Below are 14,629 nucleotides of genomic sequence, written 5' to 3' on the forward strand. Positions count from 1 at the left end.
CCCAGCCCTAATTTGTATTTTATTTAAAGACAGGGTCTCACTGAGTTGCTTAGTGCCTCGCGTTTGCTAAGGCTGGTTTTGATCTTGTGATCCCCCTGCCTCAGCCTTCTAAGGTGCTGGGATTACACACATTTGCTACTGTGCCCAGCTCATTTAACTTTAATATGAAAAATATGATAAATGTTTTCTCCTAGTAGGTAAATTATAAACTTATTTTGATCTTTACATGTCCCAAGGATAACAGATTCTTACTAATTACTGGTGAATGAGTGAATGAAAGATAGTAAAAGCAACTAGCTCTAAGGACTTACAACTCCATACCTGGTAATATTACAATATTCAGTTCAAGAACTCCATAAACACTGGATTGCCTCTAACTCCAGGACTTTGTGTTTTTCAGAAAAGAAATGGTTAGAGGAAAACCTCGCTATTTTTTTCTTTATCCTATAGAATCAATTTAAATAAGAAAATGCAGAGCTCATCTTAATAAAAATGCATATCCAGAGGCACACAGTTAAGACCAATGAAAACACAATGTCTACTGCCCAAGGTTCAGGTTTCCTAATAAATGCATGTAGCCAGATCAGAAATAATTAGTGTGAATTAAAAAGCAATTATGGAGACAATATAATTCAAACTAATTTTATGAAATTAAGTCAATAGGAAATTATAAGAAACCTCATGTTTATGGATTAAGGACATTAAAGGCCCCCTCTCTATTTTCCATGGACTTGCTCTTGAGGAGGGAGAAGGAATCCTTTAGGACAACAGTGTTCTATTAAAAGTCAGATAGAAGGAAGGATTAGCAGTAAACAAAGAAATAGACCTAAGCACTGTTGAAAACCACTTTTAGTGAATCTTCAGGTTAAATGGGGTTTAAAGAAAAGAAGAGGAGGGAAAAAATCAAACAGGCAATGTGATAGAACAAAGCAAATAAACAAACAAACAACTTCAGAAAGGAACTAAAGAAGGTTCCCAGAATGTAAAGTGTGTGGCTCCTTGCTAGCCTTGAGGTTGGGGTAGCAAGCCTGCAAGCCAGAGTGAGGGGGTTCAAACCTGGCTACATTGGAACAAAAGGGAGGATTCCCAAACTACTGTCTAACAGGGATTTTCAAATTGTTATGCCAAACCCTCCATCAACAGAACCTTCAAGGATCCCTCAATATATAAAAGAGATAACTCTATTTCTATATGGTTCCAAAAAAAAAAAAAAAAGCTGGTAGAGAAAGGGTGAGGGAATTTTCAGAGAAAGTGGAAGAATTTTAGATGATGCTCTATCTGGAAGATGCTAAGCCTGGAAGAAAGTATTTGTAAGACCACTGTCTCAGATATGTGTAAGGTTTTTGTTCAAGACCTAGTTTGTCAAAGGGCCTATGGGGTGAAACTAGTGACTGAGGATCATGATAGTAAAGACAACATCTTTCACATCATGGAAGAAGAAAATAGGCCCTTTTTGCTGTATTACACTGTGATCTCATTGGGGTTTATTCTTTTTGGAAAATATTTTTTAAGCTATAATTGAGGCTCTTGGTGGAAGCCAATTTCAACTTAGCAACACCTAAATATATCTTAGCCAACAGGCTCTGGATGGCCCTTCAGAAAGAGCTGTCAGAAAAGACAACAGCAGCCCTTATATTTTTGCCTGCTATTAGGGAAACCTCAATATTCAAGGTTTTTGATAGTCTTGTAGGTACAGTTAGTGGGAAATCTTTAGAATCTTAGAGTCTTTCCTTACATAGCAGTAACTATAACATACACAAACATTAGAGTATGGTTATAAAATTAAGATAGAGAAAGGGAAAACAAGTTTTGAAGGCATCTGTTTTCAAAAAAGAGCCCTCAGGGACAGAATGATCCAGAAGGTGCACGGGTGAATGGTCAATGAGATACAGACATTTGAGGGACAAGGAACATCTTGGGCAGTGATCTGAATGCACATTGAACAATGAATACACGTTGATATTATTGTGACTTTCCCCATGCTAATAGCAGAGAATGAGCACTTTCTCTTTACCTTGCTCATATACTCAGTTGGGAGAGGTCAGGCCTGAGGTTCTGGTAGATACTTCCCAGGCTAGGGGAATGTGAAAAGGGGAATACATTTTGGGATCACACTAATTTTTACACACAAACCAGACTCTATAGTGCCTCCTGCCTCTTGCAACTGGACCCACAGATTTAATTCAATGAATGGAGGATTGGCTCCAGCTAGCTCCACCTGTACTGTGATTTTAGAATAATCTGACCTTTCCCCTAGGTGGATGCCGACACCTTAGGATGAATGAATAATGAAAGATTGCCTGGGGTTCCCTGTGTAGCGTCTCATTTCTCAACAAATAAGGCTACCCGTTTGGCTACTTAAGTTTGCACCCAGGGCTGATAAGCTCACCCCTTCTGCAGGAGCAGAGTGACAGGACATTGTGTGGGAAGTGTGGAACTGTGGAACTGCCTTTAAACAAGAAACTCACAGATCCAGGCTCTTTGAATAATTTCTTGAATTCTTGCTCCCCCTTAAACATTCCCTTCCAACTTTCTATTAAAGCAGAAGTAAAAGCAGAAAGAAAAAAATAAATAAAAGCATCAAATCCGGGTGTGTGGGGGGGTGACCCTAAAAAGTCTGTTTTAAAGACACTACTTTGGTTTCTGCATGCTCGTTACAGTAAACTACACTTTCTAAACTGTTTCAGGAAGGAATTTTTGTGATGCCAAATTTCAAAAGACCGGACTCAAATCAAGTTGTCTAAACTCTGACAATGCTCTATTAAACACCCAAAACAACTCGCCTTTCAGAGACATTTAGCGAGTACCAGGGAAAAATGCCATCTACATCCCATAATGGGAGCACAATTTTCTTTCACTTCTTCTTTTCCTTCTGAAGCATCGTGAAGGTAACAGGTTTCTGGATGGACTGCAATTTAGCTGAAGAGTCTGAACCTTCACAACCCTGCCCCCTCAGTGCTTGAGAGAAACTGAAAGTGTAGTAGGTTAAGTGTGTATTTTCGAAAAATCTAAAGCTGTGTGGGTCTCTGTGTGCTCAGTCTTCTAAAGAGAAAGAATTCCCTCCTTTTTTTCCACACCTAAACTTTTTGGCAGCCGAGCGTGTCAAAATACTAGCTGCGATGAGAAGCCCAGACACATCAAATACACTTCACCAGAGGACTTCCGAGTTAGCCTCAAACAGCTTTGCAAAGACATTATTGAAATGTGCAGAGCAAGGGGAGCGGGGATGGCCTCTTACCTGGGCTTCTTTCATGATTCCATTCTTGGTGCCGGTTCCACTTTGCGAGCCATGGCTGGGGTTCTTGTGATTGTGAAGCGTCCCATTGCAAACAGCACCACCTCCAGGATTAGCCATTTGGGGGAAGTGATGGAGCCGGCAGAATCCCCTTCAGAGGTTTCCTGGAGCTTTAACTTTTAAGTAGGCGAGGGGATGGGATAAAGCTCTTGGGGCTGAGCCCTTAAAGGAATCCTACCAGTCAGGCTTTTCCAGAAGAAGAGCAACAACCTATCTTTTTGCCAGATCTTTGAAACTGAAAACAAATGGTCACCTTTATACACCTCGACTCCAGTCAGAATGTAGATTCCATGGCAACAGACCTGCTTCCAAAATTACAAAGGAAATTGGCCATGCTAGCTCCTCTAGGAGACTGAGGAAACTTGGGGAAGAGAAACCCAGTAGCAAACTGTAAGGAGGCGGGCAGGGAGGTGGAGAGTCTTTTAAAGACACACACACACACATTGCATACCCAGCACACTCACTGAGTCTTCTAAGTACTATATAGCCGGTTCTGAATTTACCTCTTTCTTTCATCGTCTGTCTTCTGCATGTAATTACTTTTTTTTTTTTTTTTGGTTGTAAACCAAGCTCATAGGTCATGATTTCTCTTTGCAATAAAATAAAATTCAGAAGTGGTTGCCAGGGACTAGAGGGATGTGGGAATGGGAATGTGTTTAATGGGTACAGGGTTTCAGTGGAGCAGAAGAAAAATTTATGGTGGTAGATCATTCCATGACAGTGTGAAGGTACTTAATGCTGCTGGATTTACACTCAAAAGGAAGGAAAATGGTAAATTTTATGCATTATATACTTTACCAAAATAAAAACAACACTCAAAATCCTTGTAAATATATGAACATATGTAACCAGATATAATGAGGGATCATAGGAATTCCAGTAAGGACCAGTGTAACTCCACATCATGTACAACCACAGGAATGGAAATTTATAGTCCATGTATGTATTGTATGTCAAAATACATTTGACTGTCATGTGTAATTAAAAAGAACACATACAAACATTTTTAAAAATTAAAAAAAAAAACTCCAGTAAGAGAGAAATCTGTGAGACAGAATGTTTGATTTCTCATTATTCACAAATGTATTATCTTTATCATGTGACCTTGGTGGAGTCATTAACCCTCTTTCTGCTTCAACTTTACTGCCTATAAAATGAGACAAAATGTTTTTGGTGGACTTTTGTCTAATGGGGCATTAGGAAATAAAACTGTGGCTTTGGTTTGTTACTAACACAGGTATGTGAGGCAGGTGGTGACTGCAGGTTCCCAGTCCCCAAATACCTCTCGGTTTATTCATTAACTCTTTTTCTCTCGATGCACCAATTATCAGAGGTCTGTTTCTTTCTATCATCATCAAATGGCACTGTAGTGGCACGGCTTATTAGAGAGTGTTAATCATTTACAGCCTGTTGAGTCTGTCCAAGCCCACCTTCATGGTTTTCCTATGTTGGAGATGGGAGAATGATACCCCAAAGTAAAGGCCTTAGAAGTAAAGCACCTCTTTCCCCTTCTCCTGACCCTCTGTTTCCTACTCACCTTTATCCCCCACTTCCCCCAAGGAAAGCCATAGAAGCCAGAATTTCTGTTGTTCAAGATAGTTGATAAAAACTAAAACCCCCTTTCCCCAAGGTAAGGCATAAACTTGAAAATAGGTTCTGATTTCCTTAGATTTTTGTTTTGATAAAAACTAAAACCCCCTTTCCCCAAGGTAAGGCATAAACTTGAAAATAGGTTCTGATTTCCTTAGATTTTTGTTTTGAAGCCAAACAAAAAGAAATTCTAGAGTTTACCGTTTTCTGACAGTAAATCATAAGATCTCCATTTCAGGAAGGATCCTGCCCCCCATACCTAGGGAACAGAATGCTGCAAAGAGAACAAGAAGAATCTAAATGTATAGGTCTTGCTGGGTTCCCCCACTCAGTATAAAATAGATAGCAAAAACAGTATAAAACCGGATTATTCACCCTTAATCTTTGGATCTGAAGGCTCCCATGCCATGTAAAACTATGATCACATATATTTATATTTGTCTCTTATTAATGTGTCAATACAGAGATATACACCACCACCCTATCAGGAAGGGGATTGTTCCCTTTTCTACCTGAATCAAAACTTTTCTGACATCAGGTACTTAGCAAATAAACCCATTTATTAGATCAAGAGATACAAACAAACCATATATATATATATAATCTTCCCTATTGCTAAAGCCTCATTTTCTAATTCCAAGAGAGCTTGGTTGGGGTTTAGGGCTTTATTTCTTTTCCAAAATAATGGGCTACCAGAAGAGGTGATCATCATGCTTTCTTGACTTCTTGACCACAATTTTCATGTGAGGGTCCCCATTCTGCCCATCCCAAGGAGTGCTGGAGGAATAATATTAAGGACTTTGACCAAACGGTGAAATGGAATAAATATTATGTGTATCCATCCCAGTGTGTGTCTCCAAGTTAGAATTTTTATTGTATTTCTCTCAACCTCTATCATCAGAGCAGAAGGAACTTTTCACTGGTCTCTCTTTTTCCATAGCTGTTACACTGGGTGTTGGGAGCTAAACCCTTATTGGCTTATTTATCTCTAAGAATTACAAAATGGAAAGATAAAGAATTGGGAGTGAGTACTGATTGCTGGTGGCCTGACTGCCTCTTGTTACTTAGAAGGACAAGTTGAAGACATTGTATTATTTTGACTGAGCTCTATTATCTTATACAAAGATTGTATTATTATTATTATTATTATTATTTGGTACCTGGGATTGAACCAGGGCATTGAGCATGCTAAGCATGCATTCTACCACTGAGCTACACTCCAGCTAAAAACTATACATACATACATACATACATACATGTGCACACATATTTTTTTCTTTTTCATGTTTATATTTTTTTTTTTTGCAATATTAGGAATTGAACTCAGGGCCTTGCAAATGCCAGGTAAACACTTTAATGTTGAGTTACAACCCCAGCCCTTCTTTAAAACTTTATTTTGAGATAGGGTCTTGCTAGGTTTCCCCAGCTGACCTTAAACTTAGAATTCTTCTGCCTCAGCTTCTTGAGTAGCTGGAATTTCAGGCTTTTGCCACTGCACCCAGTTCCAAAAGCTATTTTTTGAATAAAGATTTTGTGATAAAACTAACTAAAGTGAGAGTGTTTCTTCTTTTTTTCTTTCCCTTTCCTTTTTTACACTTTTCTTTTTTTTAAACCCCTCTCCCTCCTTCTTTTTCTTGTTTCTCTGCATTTTCTTTTTACAAGTGGACAAAAGACATGCATTTAAAAAATATATCAATGCTGGACTCAAGGAGCTTCCTAATCATCAAATTATTGGAACAGATTGAGAATGATTGGCATTAGCTCTTCTGTAAATGTTCAGTACAATTCTGCAGTGAAGTCATCAGGCTCAAGGGTTTTTTTCTCAGAGATTTTTAATTTTCTGATTCAGTCTCATTACTAGTTATATTCAAAGACAGTTCCCTGGGTAATGTTGGGCTGATACTATTATCCTTGATTCTTGCTTGAAGTTATCAAGAAAGAGGTGGAAATGCAAAGACACTACAAGAAAGAAAACTAGAGGCCAAAATCACTTATGAACATTGATGCAAAAATCCTCAAACTAGCAGACCAAATTCAGCATCACATTTAAGAAATATAAATGATGACCAAATGGTATTTATTTCTGGAATGCAAGAATGGCTCAACATTTGAAAATCGGTCAATATAATATATTGTATTAACAAATGAAGGGGAAAGCCACCTGATTGTTTCAGATGATTCAGAGAAAGTACCTGAAAAATTCAACATTTGTTCATAATAAAAATACCAAAAAGCTGGGAATGAATGAAACTCACTTTGTTTTTTGACTAACTTTTAGGTAGGTAGACTAAGGAAAAAAAAACGAGAAGACTCAAATTACTTAAATCAGAAATTAGGGACATTACTACCAATTCCATAGAAATACAAATGATATACTACCTCAATTTTATGTCAATAAATTTGAGAGTTTGTGTGAAATAGGCAAATTCCTTGAAAAATGCAAACCACCAATGCTCTCAAGAAGTTTGTATCCCAAACAGTCCTGTATCTAATAAAGAAAGTAAAACTGTTCTCTTACTATTTCTGTTCATTGCTGTAGTGGAGGATCAAGTAAAGGCATCCAGACTGAGAAGGAAGAAGTTAACTTTATCGGAAGATGACATAACCATCTATGTACAAACTGTGGAAACACTTAAAATGCTACTAGGCCAATATTCAAATAAAAATTGTATCTGTATATACTAGCAACAAATACAACTTTCTTATACAATTTATAATAGCATAAAATATGAAATATTTAAGGATAAATCTGTCAGAATTTTATTGAATCTATAAAACATTCATGAGATAAATTAAAAAACCTAAATAAGTGGAAAGATCTACCATGCTCCTGGACTGAAACATTAAATATTGTTAAAATGTCAAAAAAAATTTAAAAAAATGTATCAAAATACAGCTGAAGTCTCCTTCACTACTTACCCTACCTCCCCAATCCCAGCTGCAAATCTAGATATTCACACGTAAACCTTTGGGAACCACCTAGTATGAGCTCTCACTCTTGAACCTTTGCTATTTTACTTGCTATATTGGAATATGGGTATTGTTGTGTGCATGAAATCATATTAATCCAGCAATCTTTCTGCATCAGCTACTGCTGGCCCATGTAATCACTGGTGGGTCAGTGCTTGGCATTATCTCCAGTCACAGTAACGTGGAGTTCTCTTAATATGAGCAGTAGCTTTTAGTTTAAGGATCAGGATGGAGGTAACAGACTAAATACCGAGAAACATCTGGTCTCTTTGAATAACTAAATGCATTTCAAATTGAGCAGTAAACTCAACAAATGTTTTAAGAATGAGTGTTTAGTGGGTTATTTGCTAAGTCCCTGGATTCAACAATGAATAAAAACGTACACAGTTCCACCATCTTGAAAGTAAGAGTTAGCAGCCCCTGCTTAGCTTCTACTGAAGTTGTGTCATTATTGAATATAAAAGTAAATCTGTCCATTAGTGACTAAAGGTGAAGTTAATGTTAGCAATGGATTTATATTCTCTGAAGTGACTTTTTTTTTTTTTTTGCCCAGAAGTCTGTTTCTCAGCTCTTGATGAAGCAGACAGAAAAAGAGATCACAGAGTAGGGATAAGCCAGAAAGGGATGTTCAGAGGCTGAATAGTACATTCTGGAAAATACTCTTGAAACCTGTTGGAGATAAAAAGTTGAAAGAAAAGGGAGGAAATGAGCAAAACGAATGGGGACAATCGTGTGGTGTATAGAGATCTATTGATTCTCAGTGACTCAGTCTTTCTCTGATGCTGATGTGGGAATTAATGTTCCAACAGGTTAAGTGACTTTTTCAAAGCCACAAGTATAATGTGTGGTGGAAGTATGTCATGAACTCAAGAATCTCTGGGCCCAAAGTGAATTTCCTTCCCCTGACACCATGGTACTGTTCCTTCAGCTGTTGACATAAGAGCCATCAGCCACCAAGGCAGAGATTGTTGTGACATGAGTGATTACATTGAATTGACCAAACCATGAATAAAAAGACACTCTGGTTCCCTGCCTTGATCTGTTAAAATCTGGCAATCTATTAAACAGGTACAAAGAACTGATGACATTTCAATATCTCCTGACAATATTTACATGGATACATTTGAATTTTCTGAAGAATTTAGAATAAAAAAAATGTTCAATGTAGAGACAATTCACTTCCAAAGATTTTTCAACAACAGATTATAAATATAATGATGTAAGGTCAAACTATAGATGACCAAAAATTAAATCTGCATTGACCAAGAGGTCATTGAAATTGAGAAAACACAGAAAATGACCATGTCATTTTTTTTTTCTATTTTCAGGTGGAAATTTTGAGTCTTTGTCAAGATCAAGTTAAATTTAGTCTTCCCACCTCTGAGTTTTGTGTAGTGGTGTGACTGGGAAAGTCATGTACATATGGATTATCACATAACTTTTCCCTGAAATGGACTGTATCCATGGTTGCAGACTCTATCAGTTCCTCATTAATATTCTCTTGGGTTAATTGGATGTCCTTGAGAGATAGTCCCCTTATAGATTGGCTGATGTATGTATCTCTCTATCTGAATAGTGCATCTGACCACAGGTGTCCCCTGTTTTGGTATGTGGGCCAGGTGTGCTGAGTTCACATTCTTGGGATCAACCCTCAACCAACAAGGCACAGGAGTTGATGGATAAACACCCTCACAACCCCCACACTCCCGTTCTTGTCTTCTCTATGGGATAATTCTGAGGTCTATTCATCTTCTCTGGTGTGTTCATAATCAATTCCCAGCGACCTTGTTACCCTAAGAAGTAACCCTCTTGTGAAATCATCTGTTATTGGCCGTCTTCCCATACTTGTTTTATTTGTCCACTCCTCCCAAAAACACCCCCCAAATAAACTACTTGCACCCAACTCCTTGTCTCAGAGTCTGCAGGAACCTAAATTAGGACAATCAAGTCCCAACTGATCCCTCATATCTGTAGCTCAGAGATTAACTTGAATCTTTTGAATGATAATGATCAATATTAGATTGCTCCCAAATCAAGAGAAGTATCATATCAGAAAGCTCAATATGTTCATTGAATAAAACCTCAATAAATTCAGGAGAGAAATAGGAAATCTGCACTCTTCTATCTTCCATAGGAAAAGTTTGTGGGATACATAAGGAGAGAGTGTCTACAATCTTAGGGAAAGAAAATCATAAACTTACAGTATCATAACAGCAGCACACATTTGAATTAAGGACAGACTCCAAAAAGTCTTTGAAAATATGTTATTTTTTTAGAATAAATTTTATTGGTTTAAAAAAATAAAACTAACTTATTATCCTTTCCTTAATGTTTTCTTTGAAAGACTCCTTTTACCTTTTTAGCTAGCAAGAGATGGTAAATGGAAATGAAATGCTCAGCACTTTTATCAGTTTTTTTTTTTACTGCTACTGTAACAAGTTATCACAAATTTAACAGCTGAAGTATCAGAAATTATCATTTTGGAGCTGTCTAGATCAGGAATCTCATTGGGCTAAAATCAAGATGTCAGGAGGGTTGCAGTCCCTTCCAGAGGCTCCAGGGGAGAATCTGTCTCCTTGGATTTTCCATCTTTTAGAAGCCACCCAAATTCCTTGGTTGAGACCCCTTCCTCCTATCTTCAAATTAACATTGCTGCATCTTTGGGATATCTTTGGGATATCTTTCAGTCATTTGCCTCTGCTTTTAAGAAATCATGTGAGCCGGGCGTGGTGGCACATACCTCTAGTGGCTCAAGAGGCTGAGGCAGAAGGATCCTGAGTTCAAAGCCAGCCTAAGCAAAGCAAAGCACTAAGCAACTCCATGAGACCCTGTCTCTAAATAAAATACAAAATAGGGTTGGGGGTGTGGATCAGTGACAGAGTGCCCTCCAAAAGAGAAATCATGTGATTAGATCGTGAGTATCTGGACGGTCCAATAAAATCTCAGAATAGTCTCAATGATACTTATAAAGTTTATTTCATCAGCAAAAATAATTTATTTAAATTATCAAATAAAATCATATTTATTTATGGTATACCACATGATGGGTTTTGTTATACATATACGCTGTAGGATGACTAATGTGTGAGTATGGTAAGAACACTTTTCTTGAGCAATTGTCAAGTATATATTTATTTCATTGTCAGTAACTATGGTCATCATATTGTACAATAGGTCTCTTGAATTTATTCCTCCTGCCTAAGTGAAATTTTGTGTCATGGGTCCAATATCATGTAAAGTCCTTTTTGCCATATAAGGTAAGGTATTCATAGGATCAGGGATTATGATTTGGACATGTATAGGGAATCATTATTCTGCCTACCACAGTACCTATTGCCACTAATGTTAAGTGTGCAAAAAGTCACAGAGGGTGTCTTTTATTTAGTTTATTTTTCCTGTCATTTCCTTTTAAATAATGTGCATTTAAAAGTTTTTCATAGTTTATTCCAAAGTTGAGCATCTAAAAACTTTTTTTTCCAGCAAATTTTTATTGCAATCTATTTTACAGAGACAAAGATACACGGTTTAAGTCTACTACTCAGTGAATTTTCAAAAGTGAACACACATGGGAATTGTCACTCAGACCAAGACATGGGAACTTTCTAGAATCTGGAAGCACTCTTCAAGCCCCACTCTCACTCATTACTTCCTGTCTCCTAAAATAAAACCACTATCTTGTTTTCTGTCATGCTTGATTAATTCTGTTTCATAATTTCATATGTATGGAATTATAGCATTTATTTTTAATGCCTTCCTTCTTCTACCTAATTATACTTAAGAATGTTTTCTGTACTCTAGCATGTAGAAGTAACCTATTTATTCTCAACCGTCATATAGTATTCCATTGTATTTACACACTGTAATTTGTGTATCCATTGTATTGTGGAAATTTGGGCTGTTTCCTATTTTTAGGTGTTAAAATTATTGTTAGTGAGTTTTCTAGTATATTTTTGGGTAACTGTATTTACATATTCCTGTTGGGTATGTACTTAGCAGTAAAACCACAGGACATAGGGTGTGCATCAGTGTAACTTTGGAAGATATTAATAAACAGTTTCCAAGTGGTTGTGCAACTGTACACACCAGTCAATAACAATTGGCATGGTCAGTGTCATTAATATTTTAACCAGTCTGGCAAATGTGTAGTGGTATCTCATTAAGGTTTCTTATTGTTATTGCTATTGTTTTTAAGGTAGACTTCACATATGATGAAATGCACAGATATGAAGTTGAAATTCAGTGAATTTTGTTAAACCCTAAACTTGTTTGAAAAGGTTCCAAGTCATTTAATTGTGAATTTGCCTCTTAAGAGGGGTTTGGAGATTAAATCCCTCATGGTTGAAGAGGGAAAACAGTATTTACTTCCTGTCCCTCCTCCCAGTGATAGTGTGACACTCGGGCATAGGCTTGCACAGTGGAATTAATGAAGTTAGTATGAGTTATCTTCTACCTCAGAGGCCACTTGCCTACTGACCTCTGGGTCACTTGGCTGGAAAAGGGAAAGTCAGAACCATAGCTTTTGAGTCCCAAGAACATTTCAGAAAAGCCTGGCATCAGAGTCTGATGTTCTTCTCTAAAGTCTTGCTGCTGGTGCCACAAGTATGTCAAAAAAAAAAAAAAAAAAAAAAAAAAAGATCATCCAGACCTCAAAATCCACCTCTTTTCTTCTTCTTTTTGCTCATTACATTCCTTCATGAGTCATGTCCAATGAGGTATTTATGGCATGGTTGAAACTCGTTCCCCTCATACCCCTGGCACACACAGGTTCTGATGCTTCTCATTTAGCTTCACCATAGGAAATGTACCACAGAGTCATAATTTGCCTGCACGTAAAGAAGGTTGGAAAAAAACCAGTCAGCTTGTAAAAAGATGCAGGCTTGTAAAAGATGGACCCATCCACCAAGACTCCCTCTGCAGCTCTTTTCCTTAGAGGCACCACCTGGGAAGCAGAGCAAGCCCCTCTGCTGCTGTGCTCCTGTGCCCTTGACGTGTCCTTTAAAGCTGGAAACGTCTTTCTTCTAGTCTAGTCTGCCAGAACATCCCGTTCTACTGAAAACCTGCTGTTACCACTCATGTGTGTCTCTGTAATTCCCCTAAAGACTTCTGTTTTGGAACCCCAAAACCCAGAAGACTTAATTATTATTTTATTTCTCTGTATTTTGCTCTGTTACTTTCCTTCCTGGTTCAATGAGAGTAGAGCAGCCCAACAGCTAGGGGAGAAGGAGTGATGATGCCTATCAGTTCCTATGTTAGGATAATATTCTACTAGAATCCACCTGCCTACCCATCCATCCTTGTGGCAAACACAGACACACAGCAAGTGTATTGTACGACCACAGTGTTTGGAATGGATGTGATCTTAGGCATTTCAAATGGTTCCCAATCAGCTACATAAACATATATGCTGTTATACAACAGATAATTTTGTTTAAAACTTGTTCAATACTTGGGAAGAGGCAAAAAAAAAAAAACAACCATACAGAACATTTTTTAGTGGAGGGCAAGGACATAATCTAGTGAACTTTCAGGAGAGCATCTGATGCTTTAGGTGTATGTACCTTTTTTGTAGACTGTTTTACAATTTTTAAGGGATAGAAGTTAATGTGTAGAAAACTGATAGAAATACTAGTAACCCTTGTGGATAGCAATGTAAATGAAATTTTACTACTGGAAGTAGAGTTGATTTCTGCCAATTTGATAAAATAAACCTAAACAACTTTATATTCTATTTCCCTGAGGATACGACACACCTTTATGTCTATTAAAAAATTCATTCTGTATTCCTCTCTCTCTGTATACATCTATTTATATTTTTCCATCCTTCAAGTTCTCCTGTGAACCAGTCCTTCCATATTACTGTTGATTAGTTAAATGAATTGGATAATTTTTTTGACATATTCATTTTATATTTGTATGAAAGTCAAGTGTTTTCACATTTTGAAAATTATACTGTAATCATTTGTAATAAAGGATGTTTCCTTGGTATTTAAATTGCCCCTTTTATCCTCTCCTTTTTCTGAATATCTCTCAGGGTTTTTCCACATTCAATCTAGTCTTTGCAATAATATTCACAATTAATAGATAATATGATTTCCATTTTTTTTACACTAAAATCTGGCGAGGCTCAGAGAAGGGTCTTACAGTTACTTATTACTATGCAACACTGTTGGGTTTCCAATGAATTCCAGCTTACTCTCACCCTTGGTGTCTCCTGTGTGTCAATCTGGATCATTTTAAATTCAAAATTGCTGAGGATTATACAGTTTTCTTGTAAAAGTATTGAAGACACTGTGCTCCTTATTTAAAGCCTTTTTAAAAAAAGACAATTTATTCATTTTGGAGATTTAAATTCAAGGCAAAATTTGCCCCCTCCCTACATTATAGAGGATATTGAGTATGCATGTCAGTTGCATGAAGGAATGTATGATATTTATGAGGCTAATAATCAACAATTTGTTGGCACAAGAAAGGCAAGAATATACAAAATAAAAAAGTTCATAAAATTTAAAAAATGGTTAACAGGATTATTTGTTGGTTCTTCTTAGTTATACCTGACAGTAGAATTCATTTGATATAATTATACCAGCATGGAATATATCTTATTCTAATTAGGACCCCAGTCTTGTGAATGTACATGATGGTGAGATTCACTGTGGTATATTCATATATGAAGATAGGAAAATTATGTCAGATTCATTCCACTGTCTTTCCTTTTCCTATCCCCCCGCTTCCCTTCATTCCGCCTTTTCTAACCACTGAACTTCTATTCTTCCC

At 37.1% G+C, this 14,629-nt stretch overlaps 1 protein-coding gene across 1 annotated transcript in view; it reads right to left on the reverse strand.

Moving 5' to 3' along the window:
* The window catches only part of Sptlc3 (serine palmitoyltransferase long chain base subunit 3), a 138,743-nt gene extending 135,079 nt beyond the window's left edge, over positions 1–3,664 (reverse strand). Inside the window, exon 1 of the mRNA XM_046433953.2 lies at positions 3,239–3,664. Coding sequence (XP_046289909.1) covers positions 3,239–3,355 — 117 coding nt within the window. The 5' untranslated portion in view covers positions 3,356–3,664. The remainder of the gene's footprint in view (positions 1–3,238) is intronic.
* Between the last annotated feature and the right edge of the window lie 10,965 nt (positions 3,665–14,629).

Source organism: Marmota monax, unplaced genomic scaffold (genome assembly GCF_021218885.2).
Source record: "Marmota monax isolate L192 unplaced genomic scaffold, Marmota_monax_Labrador192_F-V1.1 WCK01_AAM20220418_F8-fsc00014, whole genome shotgun sequence".
NCBI lineage: Eukaryota > Metazoa > Chordata > Mammalia > Rodentia > Sciuridae > Marmota > Marmota monax.